The sequence below is a fragment of the Nilaparvata lugens genome, chromosome 12, assembly GCF_014356525.2.
Source record: "Nilaparvata lugens isolate BPH chromosome 12, ASM1435652v1, whole genome shotgun sequence".
In the NCBI taxonomy this organism is placed as follows: Eukaryota; Metazoa; Arthropoda; class Insecta; order Hemiptera; family Delphacidae; genus Nilaparvata; species Nilaparvata lugens.
This window is the reverse complement of record NC_052515.1, coordinates 4,216,792-4,240,981: the sequence shown is the minus strand read 5'-3', so window position 1 is coordinate 4,240,981 and position 24,190 is coordinate 4,216,792. Positions and strand designations below refer to the sequence as shown.

Genomic DNA, 24,190 nt, shown 5'->3' with positions numbered 1-24,190 from the left:
TCCAGGATACTCTTCATAAGCATGGAGTTATTTAAGATATTTTTAATTTATCTAGATTTGGGAGAGAAATAGTGCAAGGTATCCTTAGTTCTTTTCTCCCGATCTGTGCTGTTTGAGGGTTAAGTGTAAGAGAAGGCCGACTGCGCCTTGACTTCGCCCTCCTAGGTCAAAAATAAAGGCAGTCATTCAATTCAACTCTGTTTTGTAGAAATAAAAAATATTAGTAATGTCATGAATGATCCTCCGATGGCCCTTAGATGCCATCCATCTAAGATTGAATAAGGAAGGTAGCTATTAAAAATAGATCACCTTTACACCTATTAAATAGATATAGAATTATTTACATGAATAGATAGAAGTGCACCTATTGAATAGGTGGTACCGTAATATTAAACAAAAAACGCTATACTATTGACAGTGAACAGTTTGAGACAATAAAACTTTCCCACACCCTACAAAATCGATTCCAGCAGACCTGTTAGTTCCTGGAGGGCGGAAAATATTTCACCTTGACTCTGTGACCCTGGCGACTGAAATGCAAGCATGGAGTTAGATCAGGTCGCGCTCGGTTAGGTTGGGTAAGGGAAGGTTAGGTTGGGTAAGGGATTGTTAGGTTGGGTAAGCGGTGGTTGGGTAAGGTAGGGGGATGATTTTTAGGCTGGGTAAGCCAGTTGTTGCATGTTTTGAAGCTGCTATTGCTTTGCGTTCCGAAAGGTATTCTAAATTTGAATACTCATAACCTTGTTTTTGTATTTAAATTCGCGACTTGTGGTGATAGCGCCAATGTCGTTTTGCAGCCATGGCGTGCCACAGTGAAAGGGTGGAGTTTGAGACCCCTTAGTGGAAAGGGGTGGTTTGAGACCCCTTAGTAGAGGAGGGGTGGTTTGAGACCCCTTAGTAGAGGAGGGGGTGGTTTGAGACTCCCTCAGTTGGATGAAGGGGTGCTTAGAGACCTGTCAGAAGGGGCGGTTGTTGGAAACCGTATGGAGAGGGGATGTGGCAGTTTGTTTTCGTGATGTTTATCGGCACTCTCCAGTTTTATTGTACTCTTTATTCTTCATTATTTCTAGTATTCTTCACCTTTGTTTTGTTTGGCGCATCTTGTAGATTCTCATTCCTCATTGGGTGTATTATTCTTTCAATGCTCTACTTTTTCCAGAAGTCTGACAATTCCTATACTCTGATAAGAGTCTCTAGGAAGCTATTGAAAACAAACAAACAAGTGTATTCCTCTATTATTTATTACTAGCTTGTAACCCGTGCTCTGGAAGGGTCTAATCAAAAACTTGACTAACTAAAAACTTGACCTACTGAAATCTTGATGAATTTAAAATAGGTCTATAACCATCCTGGGTAAATTAAGAATTTGAATTAAAAATTTCAAGTTGATCAGTCCAGAAATTCAGACGTAATTATGCGTCTTTACTGTTGACTACAAGTCTATTATTACTGTTTTTTGGAGTGAGAATGTAAGAACGGTACAGTATGAGAGACTACCAGCGTCACATAGCTTCACGAAAATGAAGTACTATAGGACTATCAGCTTGAGTTAAGGCTGTGCAAAGGCTAAAAATACACTTTCTACTGTTGATATTTATCAAAATTTTTCGATTTGTATATCATCCAGCTATCCAAATGAAAAAAATTTCTCAGGAAAACATTTTTTTCCCGTTCATTACTTTTTGAGATATGAGCGCCTAATGTTTAAATTTTTGGGACAGAACATTTCAAATTCGGTAAGAGATGAATCTATGAGATTCAGAGGATATATTCTTCATGGTATTGTTGATCTAGTAGAATAAAAATTACCTAAAAATAACAATTTTTGAGAAAGTTATTCAATTTACCTAAAATGACCAAAAAAAACTTTTTGGGATTATTTTTGGTAAATAGTTGAATAACTTTCTTAAAAAATTTTTATCTTCAGGAAATCTTTGTTTTACTAGATCAACAATACCATGAAGAATCTATCCTCTGAATCTCATCTATGTATCTCTTACCGAATTTAAAAAATGTTTTGTCATATCTCAAAAAGTAATGATCGGAAAAAAAATTTTTTCCTGAGAAAAAGTTTTCATTTTGATAGCTTGTTTATATACAAATCGAAAAAATTTGATAAATATCAACAGTAGAAAGTTTTTTTTAGCCTTTGCACAACCTTAACATTGGAAATTGGAACATAAACGCTCTATACCATGGAATATCTTCTTGTGCCATCTTTATATATCTATGTCTATATCTCTTAATATGTCTATGGCTTTACTTTGTACAAATTTCATTCTCATTTTTTCAAGAAATCTCAACTTTCTTCTTCAATCCTCAATCTTTGTGGAACTGAAATAACTTCTCGAAATTATAGAATCTACAGTAACTATAACTTATAGTATTACCGTATAGTTATTTTAGTGGAACCTCTAACGATTATCCGTATTTTTCTTTGCTCACTCCACAAACCTGACTCCTTTTTAGTGACAGATTAACTTGAAACTGTCAAATTTCCCTCATATAAAATAGAAAAACGCTTCCTACTTAACCAATGCTGTCAGTTCTACGGGAATCTTAGCCCAGTGATTCCCAAAGGCATGCTTTGCATGTCTGTGGTTGGCTAAGAACCGCGCTAAAACTTTGCGCAAAGTGGGAAATTTCGATCGGCGAAAGGGAATTTTGGCGAGATTTTCTCCGCAAATAAATTGGCAGCTCTGCATGCGAACGCCGCAGTCACAACTCACCCGCGTTTCCGCGATCAACTGTCCACAAGAATTTTCTTTTCAAGTTTTCCAAAAAATTTGGAAATCATAATTTTTTTTTTTAATTTTTAAACAAATTTTCGTTGGAAATCAGCGGGTGTAGTTTCCTGTAAGGCTGACAAGTGACTTACTATTTTGTGTTTGTGGAAAATCTTGGAAATTCCCATTTTTCCAGCATCAACCGGCGTTTTGGATTAATAATTATCATCTAGGAATAAGCCGGTAAGAGTAAAATTCTTTAACGTTTTAAATTATTATGCTAACAGATATAAGACCCAATTTTTATAAATTTATGAACTTCATTTCTTTTATGATGAGCTATAGAAATTGATCATATTCTACTGAATATAGAACCATTTTAACAAGACTAATTTTGTGTTGCTAAACCTTCAGGAAATTAATGAACAGATTTCAATATTTATTGGATAGAGCAAACAATACAACAGTCAGAAAATAAAAAAACAGGCTGTTGTCGAAACCTTATATTTCTTAATTTTTTCAAATCGTTCAAATATTATTTAGGTTATATCCATATTAATTTCTACACCAAATCAGTAGGTTGAGAGTGATGTCTACATAAGATCTAGACTTGTGCGTGTGTATCCGTGGTCACCCGTCCAACGGGTGATACAGACCCCTGTCTCTTAACTTGAACGTTAAGATGCCATCGCAACCACGGAACTAACCGTTTGCAAGTTGTTGAAATTTTGAAATAAATTCAATAATAGATGTTGGATGAAAAGATTCAAGTTATGCGAGAAATTAGTGAATAGAATAACGTTCTGTATGCTAAATCCATATGTGTCATGTGTAGGGTTTTTTAACACCCTCTGTATTTGTTGTTATTCAAGTATGTATGGCTTCACCACTTGAACCCTGCTTTACGATGGATTTCTGTTCTGCTATGCAAAAGAATATTATTTGTTCTTATGGGTGTGTTCACGCATTTTCATATGCTCATATGTGAACACTCCCATAAGAACCAATGGTGATCTAATATTGTCCAGCAGATCAGAAATTCATTTGAAAGCAAGTTTCAATTCTCTACTTTCAATAGACAAAACATCACTATGAACTATAGTAAGTTATAGATTTTTTTCATTCTCAGTACAGCTAACTTATTTTATTCATTTTCGTATCTTCTGACTCATATTTCTCGGAAAATGTTTCATTAATTTTTGACATTCCATATATTTTATATCGTAGCCTATATCTATTTAGGATCTAACACATTCTATTCATTACATTATCTTACTTTCCTCTCTTCTCCCTTCTCATCTTCACCTTTTCTTCTCCTTCTCCTCTTCACCACTTCTCCTTTTCTTCTCTTCGAACTCTTCTCATCTCCTGTTTTCCTCTTCTTATTTTCTTCTATTTTTCCTCTTCTCCTCTTATCATCAACTTATCGTCCAACCCTTTCTCTTATTCTCCTCCTCTACTCGTCTTCTTTCTTCCTTCTCTTCTTTTCCCATTCTTCTCCTCCTCTCCTTCCTCTCATTCTTATTCTCTTTCTTCTCGTCTCCTCTTTTTCCTCTTTCACTTCTCCTTAACTTCTCTTCTATCCTTTTCTCTTTCTTTCCTCCTCTTCTCGTCTTCTACCTTCCCTCTTCCTTCTCTTCTTTTCCTTCCCATTCTTCTATTCTTCCCCTCCTCTCCTTCCACTCATTCTCCTTTCCTTTCTACTCTTCTCCAATTCTCTTTCTTTCCCCTTTCCTTCTCCTCCTTTACACTTCTCCTTTTCTTTTCTACTCTTCTCCTCCACTCTTTCTCTCTCCTTCCTTATCCTCTCCACTCTTTTCCTTTATTCACTTCCTACACCTTCTCTATCTTCTCTCTCTCCAATCATCTCCTTCTCTTAATTTGATTTTCATCTCATTTTCTTAATTTGATTTGTTTAATCTAGCAATTATTTAGCGTTGTATTGGAGGGTTGAGTGTAAGAGAGGGCCGGCTGCGCCCTAACTCCGCCCTCCTAGGTAAAAATAAAGGCAGCCATTCTATTCTATTCTATTCTATTCTATTCTCTTTTTTCAAATCCTTTCAATCTTTCTTTGTATCTCCCTTTCTTTCTTTCGAATCGTTTCATACTCGAAACCACTAACCTTCCACCAAAAACTGTAGAAAACCTATAAATCTTGGAAAATTCAATTTTATCTTATACTAGCAGGTAACCCGTGCTCCGCAGGATCTAATAGAACTTGACAAACTGAAAACTTGACGTACTGAAATCTTGAAGAATTGAAAATAGACCTATAACCATCCTCGGTAAATTAAGAGTCTATAAGCAAAATTTCAAGTTAACCAGTTGAGTAGTTGAGACGTGATGATGTGTCACTCGTGAATTTCCTACCCCGTACGTGAATAAGCCAGTTCTATCCTTTATTATATTATAGATTACTTCATCTCACATCATCTTCCAATAAAACACACTGCAAAATTTTCCATTCACGAGCACCTCACATTCTTCTAAGATAAAATTTCTGAAGTTCATTCCACTTCTGCCAAATTTAGAATCAAGAAACTTCCACAGAAGTTCAACAATCTTGAAATTTCTCGAGTGACGCCAAATCTTACACAACAATAATTTATTTCCACTCAACTACACTTTTTTTCATTATCATTAAAGTTATGTAAGGGATTTGGAAATATGAGTTCTTTACTTAAAACTGAGTATTTTTGAATGAATAGTATCTCAATTTGTTTATTGTTGCTTGAGGTTCTTATCATGCGCTATAGTAGTTGAGTGCTCTATCATGCAATACGGGTGTGATGAGATTTTAAGTAAATGGTCCATTTTGTGTAAACAACACCGTTGTTGGAAGTGTTAGTTCTGTAGTGAGACTTAAGTTATTAAGTCAGCACCTGTTCACCATTGACTGATTGAAATTGGTTTGCTATCCTTGTTTGTCATCAGACAAAGCAGATAGCTCTATCCTTTTCCAACTCCACACCGTTGCCAAATTGTTTCTAGGCTAATTGGCTACAGGGGTATTGGATTGAAATGACTTGATATTGTCTAAACCATTAATTTATCAAAACAATTTTAGATAGGATACTAGTCTCGTCATTTCATACACTCATTATTATCATTCTTAATGAACTGAAAGCTTAAACATTGAGCAGTCATAGATGGAGTATGGATAAAGACCAACGATTGGCCATTAGCTGTTGACCAATCAGGGTTGAACTCTACTGTCATTGGCCGAGACTGGAATAGCCCTACTGGGGCGTGTCTCGGCCAATGACAGTAGAGCTCAGCTATCATTTTATCAACAGCCAATGACCAATCGTAGTGTCGATGCCTGAAAAGTGTAAGTTACCTACTTGAAAAGATACGGTATTATACTACTCATAGGTATTTTAGATTTTATTATAGGTACTAGCTGTCAGGCTCGCTCCGCTCGTCAGGGGGCTCCGCCCCCTGGACCCCCGACTGGATCGTCCAGAAATGAGATCAGCGGGCTCGCTTCGCTCGCCTGCATTTTTCATTTGAGCATGCTTCATTCCATCAGAAGAGCAAAGTACTGAGAAAACGCAGAAAAGCTGAGAAAAAAGCTGATTTTTGTCGTATCTTTGATAAAATATTAGTCACCTGATCACAACATTTTTAGACCCTACCTAAACCTCTGTCTAAAATTTTGACATTCTCTGTCTATTACTTTATGAAATAACTGAGAAAACGCAAAAAAAACGCTAATTTTGGGCGTATCTTTGGCGTTATTTCAAATTCTTTCTAACACAACATTATTACACCCTAGCTCAGCTTCTGTACTAAATTTGAACAATTTCTGTTCATTTGTTCTCGATAAATCTGAGAAAAAGCAAAAAACGCTGGAAAACGCTAATTTTGGGCGTATCTTTGACGTTATTGCAAATCTCTTCTAACACAACATTATTAAACCCTAGCTGAGCTTCCGTACTAAATTTGAACATTTTCTGTTCATTTGTTCTCGATAAAGCGCTAAAAAACGCTGGAAAAATGCAGATTTTGGGTGTATATTTGGAAATTTCTTCAAATCCGTTCTTAGTGCGCCTCTAAAGGCTGAACATACCTACCAAGTTTGAACGTTTTTGGTCCGGTAGATTTTTAGTTCTGCGAGTGAGTGAGTGAGTCAGTCAGTCAGTCAGTCAGTGAGTGCCATTTCGCTTTTACATTATATAGATTTTGTCGCTTGTTATTTATCAATAACTCTAAAAGCTGTAATCTTTACTTTCTCATGATTTGTCGTTATTCTTATCCTAAGTACAGAGTACTCAATTGTATTTGGAACTCGCTCCTCACTCACAGGATATGAGAAGCCTTCATCTTCACATTTTATTTTGTATATATTGTATATGTTGTAAGAAAAGAAGAAATAAATCAATTTCAATTCAGTGGGCAACCCACACTAAATTATATTTTGCTGCTCAATGTTCAAGCATTCAATCTACTATAGATTGATGATGGTGTAAAAATCGAAACTAGGATATTAAATTGCTTCAATAATTCAGTGGTTTTGAAAAAACAATTCGTTTCCATCCAACACTTATATTAGTCGTGAAACATCACTACTTATACAGTGGGACATTAAGAAACTAGTTTCTGTCCTTATATCATGATCGATATTCAGTTTCTAGTTACTAATTAGCTTTGGATTAAAAACGGTGTAACAACCAAAAATAGAAACACAAATTTTTAAATTATCAGAGCATTCAAATTATCACAATATTGGATTAAAGTTGAGGACGTTTTTGCGGTATATCAATTGAAAATTATCCATTGTACTTCAGAGTCTAGGTAGTTTTCTGAGAAAATGGATGAATCAAGTAACTTGAATCGAAAACTGACGAAACTAAATCAAAAACTAATTTGAATCAATTGGATGAGTTAGCTGATTATTAGTTGAAAAATAAGTTACTTAGAACCAACTAAGAGCAATTAACTTACCTTATAATATGTAAATGGAAATATGAGATGGGGAAAATTGGATTTAGCAGATGTTCTGAAAGGTCATCAACATTCTGAACAGATTAATTCATCTAATCACATTGTAAGTGGGAAATGGTGCGAAAATCAAGGTTAGGAGCGCTCTGTTTCATAAACAAGCACTAAACATTGGAAAATTAGTGTGAAGAAAATTATTATGGAGTCGAAGAAGGAAAACGACTAATAAGATAGAGTAATTGAAGATGCGAGAGAGAGAGAGAATGAACAGGTAATTGGTAGTGGTTGAGAAGGAGAGAGATAGTGTGATGGATAGCGATAATAAGATATTATGGTGCAAAAGTGGATGAAGTAGAAGATTATGATGATGATTATGGTGAATATTAAGGATGATGAGGTTGTGTTGGGGAGGGGAGATCAGAAAATTATGACAGGTAGAGGGACGAGAGCAGAAGAAGATGCAGAATTAGAGAAGGAAGAAGAAGGAGATGAGGACGATGACGAAGGAGAGGAAAAGGAGGAAGAAGAAGGAGGACGAGAATAAGAAGAAGAGTAATGTTTAGAAGCAGAAGAAATATTATTTTGGTATGATGCAGTTTAGGAAGAAAAATGTGGTGGAGAAGAAGGAGGAGGAAAAGGAGGAAGAGTAGAAGAATGAGAAGAGTAAGGAAAAGAAGAGGAAGAAGAAGAGGGAGGAGGAGAGAATGAAGAGGAAGAAGAATGAGTAGAAGCAGAAGAAAGATTTGTTATGATGCAGTTGAGAAAGAAAAATTGTGGAGGGTGAAGAAGAAGAAGAATAGGATAGTTAGCAGGAGGAAGATTTGGAAAGAGTTGAGAGAAAAAAAGGATTCAGAAAAAAATAAAGATAATAAACGATAAGAGACCTTTGGAGAAAGGTAGAAGAAGGAGCAGAAGAAAATAGGACAACAGAGAAAGTAAAAGAGATAAGACGAATATGGAAGAAGGAGAACAAGGAGGTGGTTGGCAAAAACAATGGGATAGAATATGGAAGCTATGTTGAACAAGATGAGGAAGAAGGATAGGAGGAAACGGAAACGGAGAAGAAGAAAGAAGCAGAAGAATAGCCCAAGTAGTAGTAGTGGAGGAGGATGAGGGGAGGAGGAAGAAGAAGAAGAAGAAGAAGAAGAAGAGAAGAAGAAGAAGAAGAAGAAGAAGAAGAAGAAGAAGAAGGAGATGAAGAAAAAGAAAAAGAAGCGGAAGAAGAAGATGAAAAAGAAGCGGAAGAAGAAGATGAAAAAGAAGCAGAAGACGAAGAAGACGAAGAAGAAGATGCCGAAGAAAAATAAGAAGGAGAATACGAAAATTGAAGGAAGTAGATGCTGGGAGGATAATGATGAGTGCAAACGGGAAAGATGATGAATGACGACGAAGAAAACCCAGAATACGATTGATGAGAATATAATGTTGATGATACTGGAATAAATTGATGTGTGGACTCCATTGAATTTTTTATCTCATCACCAGTCCTCCATGCTCCATACTCCGAGAGTAAGTGCCGGTTGCACAACAGCCGGTTAAATTTTAATCGTGATTACTTCCACGACAGCCAATCAGAGAAGCCGTCTTATCAAGAAGGCCTTCTCTGGTTGGTTCTCGTGAAATTAATCAAGGTAAAAATTTAACCGGCTGTTGTGCAACCGGGCCTAAGAAAATTTCAAAATTATAGTAGCGCGTGTCAATTATCATTTATCGTATCATAACAATCTTGTGTGTGTATTGTAAAAAAAATATTTTTATATTGCAGAAGCTCCATGCGTACTTCTCACTGAAGGACAACATATATATCTATAATCTAGATAATATCTATGTATCTATCAATTATCTATGTATCTATATACCTAGATACATAATATCATAGACTAATTAAACTGGTTAGATATGTGATAATATAAACAGGACAACAGACACAACATAATCACAGATCGGAATGTATAAATCATAAAAAATATAGTGTTTGGAAATTTAAAGACACATGCGTAGCTTGATGAAGTCTGTCTGCTATATTTTTCCACACGTGTGCTAATCTTTGAATGGAGGCAAGATTCACGTGAAACTGTCTGCATTGTTTGAAAGGGAATCATTTATGTTATCTTTAATGATTACTGCTTGTTTGAGATGAGTCTTACTATAGCAGATTGCCTAATCGATGTAATTTGTCTATAGTGAGGTCCACGTTATAATGGCAGTGAAGAAAGATAGGAGAACAACGTTGCCAATCCTCTGTCTTGTCAATGCCTTCTTTTGACGGTAGCAGATACAGGTTTATTGATGTAATATTAACTGTTCACTCTCGTTTGAAATAATCAATTATATTTTATCAAGCAATAAATTATATTTTTCAATAATTTCTTAATGAATTTTCATAATTAAGAGGAAATATTTTGTTGATTAATTATGAATTCTACATTGTTGACCGAGCGAAGTGAGGTCTAAGATTCAAGTCGACGGTTTGGCATTTCTGTTAATGTTTATATGTTGCGCATTTACGGCGAAACGTGGTAATAGATTTTCATGAAATTTGACAGGTATGTTCCTTTTTTAATTGCGCGTCGACGTATATACAAGGTTTTTGGAAATTTTGCATTTCAAGGATAATATAAAAGGAAAAAGGAGCCTCCTTCATACACCAATATTAGAGTAAAAATCAGACTATAGAATTATTCATCATAAATCAGCAGGCAAGTGATTACACAGATGTGTGGAGAAGCCAGTCTATTGCTGTATTTCCATAAGGTCTATAGTTTCAATCAGGTACTTGTGGATGAGAATACTGCGTGAGGTCTACTGTTCACAGAACTACTAGTACAAAAGGAAAAGGAGTCTCCTTTGAACGCCAATATTACCGTAAAAATCTGGTGTGGCGCACTCACACAACTTTCCTTGCCGTTATGAAAATTGATCACTGACGCTAGTGTTCCCGCGCATCTCAAGTCTACTATTCAAATATTTGAGCCAGCTGGTGACAGGGCAATAACGCTGGAGACACACATGAGGTCTGCTATCTCTTCATAGTGAATGATTTAATAGAATCAACAATAATTTGCAATTGAATAATCATCACATTTTCTCGAATTTAAAGCTTATTTTCAATTTTAGGTGAAAATGTTACTGAACATTAATTGTAGAGACTTTCATGCTCAATGTTTTCCACTTAAAATCGTTTGTTTAAATTGTATCTGAAGACTGATAATTGGTTATCTAAAATCAAACTTTGCATAGATGGGGTGGAGCTCCTGGAATTTTCACAGATATGGGACTTGTGGCAGTTTTAGAGCTTATCAATGCCTTTTTAAGTATAAATTTGATCAAAATCGTTGGAGCCGTTTTCGAAAAAATCGCGAAAACCCCTGTTTTTGACGACATTTTCGCCATTTTAGCCGCCATCTTGAATTGCATTTGATTGAAATTGTTCGTGTCGGATCCTTGTAGTGTAAGGACCTTACGTACCGAATTTCAAGTCATTCCGTTAATTGGGAGATGAGATATCGTGTACTTACGTACCGAATTTCAAGTCATTCCGTTAATTGGGAGATGAGATATCGTGTACACAGACGTACATACACTCATATACACACACACACACACACACACATACAGACCAATACCCAAAAACCACTTTTTTGGACTCAGAGGTCCTTGAAACTTATAGAAATTTAGGAATTGGGGTACCTTAATTTTTTTCGGAAAGCGATAATTTCCTTACCTATGGTAATAGGGCAAGGAAAGTAAAAACGTTGCCAATCCTCTGTCTTGTCAATGCTTCTATAGAGGGTAGCTGATACAGGTTTATTGATGTAATATCAACTGTTCACTCTCGTTTTAAATAATCAATTATATTTTATCAATCAATAAATTATATTTTTCAATAATTTAATAATGAATTTTCATAATAAATTAAGATGAAATATTTTGTTAATTAGTTAAAAAGACGATCTGGCAACAGAGCAAAGCAAGAAAGAGATAGCGCTATTCGCTTTGTTGAATGAAAAGACAAGGATAGCAATATCATTGCTAATCAAACACTGCCATTATAACGTGGACCTCACTACAGAGATGATGTATGAAGATGAACTTGACAGTGAAACTATAATTTTATGTTATTGAATAACCTGTTCAAGTTTGTAGGCTATACTAGTTCTCTGACTTGTGGAAGATGTTAGCCTATATTTTTTTCCGTAATAAGGACTGTTGAATTCAGTGATAATCAGAGAGTAAAGAATGTGATGTGAGGATACATATATACTCTCTGGTGATAATAATGTATCTGTCGAGTCGCTTAGAGCAAGCACATTGATAGCCTAGCCCAATTTAAAGCTAGAAGTCTAGTGCGAAAGACATCAACAATAAAATCGTTAAGAATTGTATCAGATTGATAGTTATAACATCTCAATAATGACTTGCAGATTGAAAACAATCTTATAAGTTCTACAATCGTATAGCTTTCCTTTGCTGAACGCTACTCAAATTTGTTGAAGCTGAAAGCCAAGAACGGAATGCAATATTATCAGCAATAAAATTATAATAAATTCAAATTGAAAATTCGGATTGTAGCTGCTGATTTTAATAATGACTTGCAAATAAAAAATTGAACATACTTGTGATAAAGCGAGATATAGAACTCGCAATACTCAATTGAAATTGATTGTCGAGTGTGGCATTCTTTCACGGTCGTGTGTGTATTTTATGTTAGCTGTCAATTGGTTCATTACAGAGGAGACTTGAGAGATTCTTCACAAAGATGGTCTAGATTTTTGTTCTGATTGGTGAATTTTCTTCACATTGATCAGCTCAACACATCCATAATTCATTCATTAGCTGATATTCATATTAATAATATTTTCTTCATATTCATATTTTTATTAGGCCTACTCATTTTCCCTCGTATCATGAATGTGTGACTCGTTAGTTTAATATGATAATATTTTCCACTGTATATCATCCTCGTGTTGAACTCCCATCATATACCTTATATACAACTCCAATGCTTTCTATTAAATCGATGCTGACACGTTTAAGGCAGTGCAAAGGCTAAAAATGAACTTTCTACTGGTGATATTTTTCCAAGTTTTTCGATTTTTATATTATCAAGCCTTTCCTTTATTACCCTATATACCTCTATTAAAGGTATATTTATTATTATTGCAGTATGGATTACTATGTTATTCATTCAGCTAGAATAGTGAGCATCACTCTAAAGTCTTGCGCGCACCGGTGCGAAACGGAATACAGCGACGGCAGCAGGAGAAATTTCAAGCCTTTGCCAAGTTGTTGGATTTATCTCGCTCCCGTCGCGGTCTTGCGTTTCGTACCTGTGTGCGCAAGGCTTAAGGCTGTGAAAATGCTAAAAATGAACTTTTTACTCCTGCTATCAAAATGAAAAAGTTTTCACAGGTAAACATTTTTTTTCTGATCATTACTTTTTGAGATATAAGCGCCTAAAGTTTGAATTTTTGGGACAGAACATTTCAAAATCAGTAAGATATAAATCTATGATATTAAGAGGATGGATTATTCATGGTATTGTTGATCTAGTAAAATAAAAATATCAATTTTTGAAAAAGTTATTCAATTTACCAAAAATAACTCAACTAAAAGTTATTTTAGGTTATTTTTAGTAAATTGAATAACTAACTTAAAGATTGATATTTTCAGAAAATTTTTGTTCAACTAGATCAACAATACCATGAAGAATCTATCCTCTGAATCTCATGGATTTATCTCTTACAGAGTTTGAAATGTTCTGTCCCAAAAATTCAAACTTTAGGCGCCCATATCTCAAAAAGTAATGATCAGAAAAAAATGTTTTACTGAGAAAACTTTTTCATTTTGATAGCTTGATATCAGGAGTAAAAAGTTCATTTTCAGCATTTGCACAGCCTTAAGCCTTCAGCCTTAAGCCTTGGTAAGAAACGAAAGACCGCGACGGGAGCGAGATAAATCCAACAACTTGGCAAAGGCTTGAAATTTCTCCTGCTGCCGTCGCTGTATTCCGTTTCGCACCGGTGTGCGCAAGACTTTAGAGTGATGCTCACTATTCTAGCTGAATGAATAACATAGTAATCCATACTGCAATAATAATAACTATACCTTTATAGAGGTATATAGGTAATAAAGGAAAGGAGCACCGTTTTGCCTCTTTTCAGTTTCCACCGCCTGTGATTCAAATCAATCAGCTAATCTGATCTGATATCATTGTTATTAACTCATGTTTATAATGATCAATTCTATCTGAAATATATTTTGCTCGTGAAGGAGATTTATTTACTCATGATTCAATAATAATATTAATTTTTGAATTGAGATCAAATTATATTCTAATAGTTCATAGCGAGAATATTCTGGTAGTAAGGTTATATGTCTCTTCATAGCCTATAGCCCTTCTGGCAATGTTGCCAAGTTAAAGAAGGATGAAGCTATCTGCTTCATCAAATGAAAGACAAGGATAGCAACACCAATGTAATCAGGTGTGCGGATTTTATAACGTGAATCTTACTACACGTTACAACAGTACTTCCTTTGCAAAACAGACTTTAGCAGACTCTATTTATGGATGAGGCTTCCAAAGTAGAAAGATTCGAAAGTCTATTCCAGTTCACGTATTTCTTCCAGGTCCATTGAATCCGAGAAAAGAACTGCACAAATTTATAGCTTGTTCGCATGATCATTCCTTCTTGTTCACCTTCTCTTTCTTGCTATTTTCCTTCCTGTATTGTTCGTGGAAAATAGTGGAAATTGTAACAAAGAAAGGTGTGGTCTGCAGTCCCCAACTTTTAGATCAGTTTCACGTTTTCATCAAATCAGTTTTCCATTTGTAATCAATCAGGACTTTTCTATTTTTATAAAAAATCAATATGAATAGCATACATTTGAAATCTTCGTGGTTGAATGATAATATTATCCTATCAAAACCTCAACTCTACTACCGGTATCTAACAGTCAGATTTCTTGAATGTTTTGAAACATGATTGATTAAACTAACTCTTTGTTTAGCCTCAGGAACTAACAATTCCCTACTGAATTTAAAAGAGCTGATAATTTTATTCATTAGTTCATATGTTTCCTCACTATTTTGATAGGAGTGGGATTTAGAGTACGAAGATAATAAAAAACAATAAACCTGATTCCTCCCAGTAAGAAGTTATCATTATGCTGCCATAAAAGATCCACAATCAAAATACGGTAACTAGTCATAAAGTCATTAAATACTTGAAGTGCTTGGTAAACACTAGTCATCCAAATTATATGGCATCTATTGTTAGAATTGGGTCGAATTTAGTAACATTTTGAACTAGCATTATAGGAAAGATATTGAAATTTCTCATTCTAATTCGGCTGTTAAATTTAGTGTCAGTTGCACAAAAGGCGGTTGAATTTCAATCATTATTAATTTAACGCTAACCAATCAGAGAAGCCCTCTTCACGAAAAAGCCTTCGCTGATAGGTTCTCGTGAACTAATTCACGATTAAAATTTAACCGGTTTTCAATCGTGCATCAATATTGGAAATCAATAATTGATTGTTTATCGGTTTATTTAATTTTTCAATTTATTGGAAGTTTTCATGAATTTTGATGGGTCCATCAATTGTAGCAGTTCTAATGAGGAGAATTCGAGTTTGAAAATGTTCATGAAACAGGTTTCAGGTTATTCAATCAAATCGAAAAAGAAAAGTAGTAAAAAGCGAAATTATTTAAAAGGGAATTTGGAATTTTGAAAACTTTGATTTATTCGAATGAGGAACTATTTTTGGTTGTTACACAGTTTTCAGTCCCTTGTTAATTAGTAACTAGAAACTGAATAATTATCGGTAATGCTATAAGGACAGAATCTAGTTTCTTATTGTCCCACTGGATAAGTGATGTTTCACGACTAATATGTGTTGAATAGAAACGACTTGATATTGTCAAAACAACTAAATTATTGAAGCATTTTGATATCCTAATTTCGGCTTTTACACTAATCTCTAGAAAATTAAAATCTTGAGCATTGAGCAGCAGAATATATAGTGTAGGTGAAGCCCTACGATTGGCCATTAGCTGTCGACGAAATGGAAGCTGAGCTCTACTGTCATTGGCCGAGACTAGCCACGCCCTAGTAGGCCTATTCTGGTCTCGGCCAATGACAGTCGAGCTCAACCACCGATAGAGCTATTGACCAATCGCAGGGCTCCATCCAAATGATTTATTCTGCTGCTTAAATATGTTCAAGCTTTCTGTTTACTAGTGATTGATAATGGTGTAACTATCGAATCTTGAATTCGGAAAAACAGGCTTCAATCTATAATACAGTAGAGGAAAGAATTGGCTCATACACGAACGGAATAGGAAATTCACGATTGACGCATCATCACGTCTGAACTACTCAACTTGAAATTTTGCATACAGATTCTTAATTCACCGAGGATGGTTGAAGGCATATTCTAAATTCTTCAAGATTTCAGTAGGTGAAGTTTTTCATTAGACCTTTGTGAAGCACGGGTTACCTGCTAGTAAATAAATAAACATTGATGGCATATTGATTACGAACTGTATTTGTAACTTCACAATTTTGTTATAAACTTATGAAGCGCTACAGCCCTGCGTGGATGGACCTTGGCCTCCTCAACAATTTGCCTCCATTCATCTCTCTGATTAGCCAGTCTCTTCCAGTTTCTCATTCCGAGGCACGCTGGATATTTTTCTACATCCTACAGACAACATGTTCTCGGGCGCCCTATTTTTCTCGTTCCTTCCCAAAATTTTGTTATACAAGGAATAAAAAATAGGATTTTGTGTTTAATAAAATGAAGGAATCCTATCAAATATTTTAAGAAGTATTAGACTGGTGTAGAAAAACATTTTAATTTCACCCATGCTCTTGAAGTTATTATACTTCACACTTGACTAGAAATATCCTTTCCTCTTCTACATGAACAATTACTATCTTTTTCAGCATTAATGACCGCTTTTATCCATTATTCCGACCATTAATCTATTCATGAACACTTTTTTCAAATGAGCGGATCGCACACTTTATATTGAGTAAATTATTTCCGGTTTCAATCTTATCTTTGGAGCCTTGAGACGGTCTCTATGCTGTAATAGCATGTGTAATACTATGATTCACATGTCAGATGTGCTCAATCTGTCAGAACCTATTAACTGGAAATTGTCTAGAAAATAATTGTTAGTAGACTTGTGAGTATCTAGAGGTTTCGATCGTTTACTGAAATATTCAGTAAAAGATCGAGCTTGCCGTTATTACATTAATGTATCATTTTATTTTATTATTAACTATCAGGTAACCAGTGCTCTGCAAGGCTCAAGTGCTCTATTAAAAAACTGGACAAACTGAAAACTTGATCTACAGAAATCTTGAAGAATTTGAAATAGACCTATGACCATGCTCGGTAATTTGAGAATCTATATAAAATTTTTATATAGTGTGCGTCTGTGTACATGATATCTCATCTCCCAATTAACGGAATGACTCGAAATTTGGAACTTAAGGTCTTTACCCTATAAGGATCCGACACGAACAATTTCGAACAAACCTAATTGAAGATGGCGAAAATGTTGTCAAAAACAGGGGTTTTCGCGATTTTCTCGAAAACGGCTCCAACGATTTTGATCAAATTTATACCTAAAATAGTCATTGATAAGCTCTATCAACTGCCACAAGTCCCATATCTGTAAAAATTTCAGGAGCTCCGCCCCATCAATGCAATTTTTGATATTAGATTCCCAATTATCAAGCTTCAGATACATTTTAAACAAAAAATTTCAAGTGGAAAAGATTGAGCATAAAAATCTCTACAATTGATGTTCAGTGACATTTTCACCTAGAATTGGAAATAAGCTCGAAATCCGAGAAAATGTGTTTATTCAATAATGCAAACTGTTGGCAACTGTTGATTCTATTAAATCATTCACTATGAAGAGATAGCATACTTCGTGTGTCTCCAGCGTTATTGTCCTGTCACCGGCTGGCAGATCTTTGAAAAGTAGACTTGAGATGCGCATGTACACAAGCGTCAGATGATAAATTTTCATAACGGCAAGGAGAGTTGTGTGAGTGCGCCACACCAGATTTTTAATTTTATCATACGTTCATACGTGATGATGCGTCGTCATTCGTGAATTTCCTATCCCAAATAGGATAGCCAATAGGATAGGATAGTATAAGCCAACTCTTTCCTTTATTAAATTATAGATATCTCACCACAGATCCAGTCTTCAGCAGGCTGATACATCTGCGATTTCCTCTAAATGATCTCAAAAAGTGTGGTGGCAGAAATGCGAGTATAAGCCAAATTCTTTCCTTTATTATAGTACTAGCCGTCAGCCAAACGCAAAAAAACGCTAATTTTGGGCGTTTCTTTGGCGTTATTTCAAAAGTCCTTCTAACACAACATTATTATACCCCAGCTGAGCTTTTGTAGTAAATTTGAACATTTCATGTTCATTTGTTCTCGATAAAGCTGAGTAAGCTCAAAAAAAAGGCTGGAAAAGCGCAGATTTTGGGCGTATCTTTGGAAATTTTTCCAAAACCGTTCTTAGTGCGCCTCTAAAGGGCCAACTGGACATACCTACCAAAATTTGAACGTTTTTGGTCCGGTAGATTTTTAGTTCTGCGAGTGAGTGAGTGAGTCAGTCAGTGAGTGAGTGCCATTTCGCTTTTATATATACAGATGTTGTGATGTTATAATTTAATATAATTTAGTATAATTTAATAAAGGAAAGAATTGGCTTATACACGCACGGTATTATGAAATTCACGAATGACACAACTTCACGAAAGCGTATGATCAAAGAAGATAAGAATTAGATATTTTATTTTTATTTCTGCATATTCCTATTTCTATTTTCTTTGGTATGAGAAATTTTACTGTAAAATTAATGTTTTATATCTTTCTGTGTGAAATGAATCAGATTAGATCTCTAGTAGCCACATGGATTGTTACCCTTTTACAAAAAGTTGCGAATGAACATAGAGATTGAGTACATAGATTTGCAACAATATCAAACACCGGAAAACTAGTTCCAAAGAAAAAAAAGAAATCCCTTAAAGTTGTTACATTGATTTACATGATGAACAGTTGTCTCTAAGCTAGAGACATACAAAACAATGACAGCTTTTACTTCATCGATTTCTTGTCGAATGCTCTCCGATTATATCCAGAATGTTCTCCGATTGGCTAATTCTCACCAACATCTGATTCTCAGTGAATTCAAGAGAACTTTTGGTGTCGTGTCGGCGAGAAATCGGTGAGTGTGATAATGGTCAACGATAAGAGTGGATTCAGATTTGAAATTGATTTTCACGAATTTTGCAGATTCTTCTTGATGTGGCTCGGGACCCAAGGCAGCTGCCTAGTCTGTCTAAAGGTGCGTACAGATACACGCGCCGCGAACATGAGCAATTCACTTTCAATCAGCTGATGCCAAGCTTTTTATATCTGTATCTTACTGTTTCTGTAAAAATACAGATATAATCAGCTGATTAAAAATGAATTGCTCATGTTCGCGGCGCGTATATCAGTACGCACCTTTAGACACTGCCTTAAATACTGTCTTAGATTACAAAAAGTCAAATTCATTTATTTCCTCTTCAATGATACAAACATGTTTGAATAATAGTAAAAAAATACAGAGAGAGGATGTTCTTCACATGGGCTAACAGTTGGGCTCAACTCACACTTACGCGACTCAGGTCCAGAAGAGACTCGGCTCTAGTCGAGAGCATGTGCTTTCAAATGGTGACAGTCGCGGAGCCTAGAATCGACTGGTCTGAGTGTCACCATTTGGAAACACAATCATGCTCTCGACTAGAGTCGAGTCTGTTCTCGACCTGAGTCGCGTAAGTGTGAGTCGAGCCTTACTATAATAATAATTTATAAATATATAAAAATCTGTAAGGATCTTTACAAATAGTAACTATAGTCTGCCTGCTCCTCTAATCTGGTTCTTATTCTTCCATGATTATGTTTTAGTAGAGTTCTAAATAAACGCTAAACTGACAATAAATTCAAACTCTAATTACTTTCATCTAATTAATCTAACTACTCTATTTAGTTCCGATTTTCCAATGACTCAATTTTCCAGCTCGAAATTCCCGTCATAGAACACACAGTAAAACCGTTAACATTTTTCTAGTCACACTCTTACATAAATCGTTGAATTCCCACCACTATTACATAACTAGAGTCATACAATAAAACAATCTTTTAAGTATGAATTTTCTCTGCTAGAGCTTACTAGAAACATTTCCACACCATTTGTAATCTAGAGTCGGAAAAACCATTCAGTTCTTGCCAGTCTGTGTATTTATATCAATTATGTAGACCAGCCTACTTGTATGCTTCATATATCATGCTTCACAAATTAGTCGTAAACAATTAATCTAGGAGTATGTTTTTCACTACAAACTATCAGCTTTGGTTGAATGGAAAGCATTGTTGTTGTTATTCATTAGGATTGCTGACAGTTTAAAGTATATCTTACTACTAGCCGTCAGGCTCGCTTCGCTCGCCATATCCGTCTAGCCAGGGGGCTCCGCCCCCTGGACCCCCGACTGGATCGTCCAAGAATGAGATCAGCAGGCTCGCTTCGCTCGCCTGCATTTCTCATTTGTGCATTTTTATCATATGTTAGGACAATAAAGTCGGGGGTCCAGACTAAACAGCTGGCTAAACGGATATGGCGAGCGAAGCGAGCCTGACTGCTAGTAATATAATATTCCCAGGATTGAAGTAGCAGTTCCCAATCAATTTTTCCGCGATAAATGCATTTAAATCTTCAACTTGGTGCCAACCTAACAAAGTCAACTCAACTTAATGCCAACCTGACGAAATTATTAATTTAATTTCCAGTTAACAACTGTTTCGAAGAGGTACTCTATCTAGATTATAGTTCTATAGTAACATATGATATGGAAATTTCAATTATAATTAAGAGATTGGGAGAAGAAGAATATACATGCTAAAAGACGAACTTCAAACCCTTAAAAACAACCCTTAGAGTTAAAATATTTCCAAAAGATTTCTTAGTGCGCCTCTAAAGGGCCAACTGAACATACCTACCAAATTTGAACGTTTTTGGTCCGGTAGATTTTCAGTTATGCGAGTGAGTGAGTGAGTGAGTGAGTGAGTCAGTCAGTGAGTGAGTGCCATTTCGCTTTTATATATATAGATTTATTTATATGTTGCTCATTTACGGCGAAACGCGGTAATAGATTTTCATGAAATTTGACAGGTACCGTATGTTCCTTTTTAAATTGCGCGTCGACGTATATACAACATTTTTGGAAATTTTGCATTTCAAGGATAATATAAAAGGAAAAAGGAGCATTCTTCATACGCCAATATTTGAGTAAAAATCAGACTATAGAATTATTCATCATAAATCAGCTGACAAGTGATTACACAGATGTGTGGAGAAGCCAGTCTATTGCTGTATTTCCATAAGGTCTATAGTTTCAATCAAAGACATTAAAGAGTTATGCATCTTTAAGCTGGGTTTACACCAAAGTTATTAACAAAATGGTTATAACTTAATCCTTATAGATTCTATTAGATTGAACGGAAGTTGACAAACACTTATGTTCATCATGTGTATGATAAGTTATGTTCAATTTAATATAATCTAAAAGGATTGAGTTATTAACATTTTTTTTTTTAATAAATTTGGTCTAATCGCAGCTTCAAGGTCTTTGGTTTCAATATTTTGTTTTGCAGTCATGGTATTATTATGCGTGTCCATCAGTATCAATATTCTCACATTCTAAAAAACTAATTTAATAGGTGAATAAAAAAAAACAAATGAACTGAATAATTCTGAAGAAATTATAATATTTTTGATTCTAAAAAATTAATTTTCATCAAATAGAAAGATCATCACGGAATTGGATGAATTATATCATATGAAATACAAATTCAAACGTGAACTGAGCTTGTTAACATTTAAAACAGTTGACATCTGGCACTTGTGGATGAGAATACTGCGTGAGGTCTACTGTTCACAGAACTACTAGTTAGGTTCAGTTCAAACTGTCAGTTCAATGGGAAGGAAGCATTCATGTAATGAATAAGGAATGTTTACAGTAGTTTATACTCATAATCGTTGAGTTGTAACTGCGTGTCAAAGCTATGCTTGGATCAATTAGATGCGTCAAGATTTTCTAGAATTCCCACCAAACTAGTTCCAGTTTTTTATATAATTATTCAATTATTGTCACAGATAGATGTAGACGAATCTCTAGACCTTCAGAAAATCGGGATTACCCTTTCTAAAAAAAATATGACACATAACCTAGCTACATCTGGACTATTGTATAAATTAGAATTAGAACCGTTTTGGGATTCAACCTGTGGTACTTTTCTGGTAGTTGTACAATACTGAATCATTGAGTAAATAAATAAAAACAGAATTTCGACTTGACCATATAGAATAACACTGATCTTCCGAATGCCGCTATCACTCACATGTCTATGAGTGAGGTCCACGTTATAATGGTAGTGGAGAAAGATCGGCGAACAGCGTTGCCGATTCTCTGCATTGCCACTGCCTTTCATAGAAGATAGCTGATACCGGTATATTTAATTTAATATCAACTGATCCTTCTTGTTTGAAATAATCAATTATATCTTTTTCGTCAATAAAATATATTTTTCAATGATTGGATAATGAATTTTCATAATTGAAATTGAATCTTTTGTTGATTAACTATATCTCTACATTATTTTAAAACGATAAGGCGACGTTGTGGAGGTGGAAAAGAACTGCGCTATCTGCTTTGTCGAATGATAGACGAGGATAGCAACACTAATGCTTATTTGCTAATCAAATACTGCCATTATAACGTGGACTTCACTAAAATAGAATTCTATGTCTGTGAAGAATACATAAGTGGAGAAATATAATATAATGTGAAGACTGGAGAATAAAATAGAATATTTCATTCCATAATCACAATACTAAATTAATGATTGGGGAGAGAGAATCGACAGGATAAACCCAAAACTGTTTCTGTCCCTAATTTTGATAAAAATAGTCAAATGAGTATATCTTTATTTATTAAAAAACATGGAAGTAGCATACAGGATTTCTCCCTAATTTTGATGAAAATAGTCCAAATGAGGATATATTTATTTATTTATGGAAAACATGGAAGCATACAGGATTTCTCCCAAAAATTGCTTCCATAACAACACAATTACAATAGTAATAATAGTAGATATGAATATGTCTATATTTTTGGAGTTTTTCGGCATTTGCGATTCAAGTGTTTGAAGCTCGTTATGTAATCGTTTTGATTAGAGACTTCTTCACTGAAATTCACTTCACACTGTCAGTATTTCTTATGAAAAACATCAATGCTTCCCATTTGAATAATGCTGACACTCTGTATTGGATAGCAGCAGGCTAGATCGCTAATGATGATAAGGTTTATCGCGAGAAATTCGTACGAATCAGTGATTTTCTTGAAGCAATTTGTTTTCAGTATTTTGACGTTGATTTATCAATTGCGGGTAATGCGTTCAATCAGGAACAAAGTTGTAGCACAGATGATAGGATAAGTTAAATAGAGATATATATACATGAAGTTTATATACATAAGTTATAATATAGAGATAGAAAGATACTCATCTTTTCTCTGTGCTAGTAGAATCGATTTAGTTGGCCATTATTTTTCAACCTTGATCAATTTGATACAATTATTATTACAGGTTGTGAGTAGAATCATTTTTCTGGAACAATAGTTGTTCTGCTGGTATGATCGTACATGGTATTTGGTGTGAATTCTAAAAATAAGCTCAACTTAGTTTGCTATAAAAGATAGTTGTTCAAGATTTTGGAACCTTGGTAGATTTGATTCAATTGTTCTTGTTATAGGCTGCAAATTAATTATGAAAGTACAGTCGTAATTGAGATACCTGTTTGTATTATTGTAGAATAGTCGCTATGAATTTGATACAATTTATTACAGGTTGAGAGCAAAATCATTTTTCTGGAACAATGGTTGATCTCCTGGTATTATTGTAGAGACGTGGCTATTTGGTTTGAATTCTAAAAATAAGATAAATTTAGTTAGCTAATAGAAGCTCAACTTCAGTTTGGCAAAAGTTGGTTGTTCATGATTTCGATACCTTGATCAATTTCATTCAATTATTTTTGTTATAGGCTGTAAGAAGAATCATTATGAAAGTACAGTCGTCATTATTGTGATACCTGTTCGTATTATTGTAGACATGTAGAGTAATTGCTATTAATTTCGAAAAAAGTCTTCTTTCAATAAAATATAGTAGTACATGCTTTTGAAACATTGATCAATTTGATACACTATTATAATTTCTTATTATTGGTTGTAGCAAGATAATTTTTCCAGTAGAGTAATTTATTTTGATATTTGCTGGTAGAGTATTATTTGGTATCGATTTTGGAAAAACCTTGAATAAAAATATAGTATTGAATTATTCAGATATTTTATTGTATTGGATGATGACGACTTCATATTGTCCAA

At 34.7% G+C, this 24,190-nt stretch overlaps 1 protein-coding gene across 3 annotated transcripts in view; it reads left to right on the top strand.

Moving 5' to 3' along the window:
• The window catches only part of LOC111044220 (multidrug resistance protein homolog 49), an 88,314-nt gene that overhangs the window by 10,127 nt on the left and 53,997 nt on the right, over positions 1-24,190 (top strand). The window contains exon 1 of one of the 3 annotated variants that reach the window (XM_039438729.1): positions 2,948-2,969. The exons of 1 other annotated variant lie outside the window; for it this stretch is intronic. Coding sequence is in view for 1 of the 2 variants with exons in the window: in XM_039438728.1 (XP_039294662.1) it covers positions 23,103-23,198 (96 nt within the window). In the remaining variant the exon portion in view is untranslated. Of the gene's footprint in view, positions 1-2,947; positions 2,970-23,021; positions 23,199-24,190 lie in introns of those variants that run through there. One more of the 3 variants, XM_039438728.1, reaches the window with a different exon arrangement.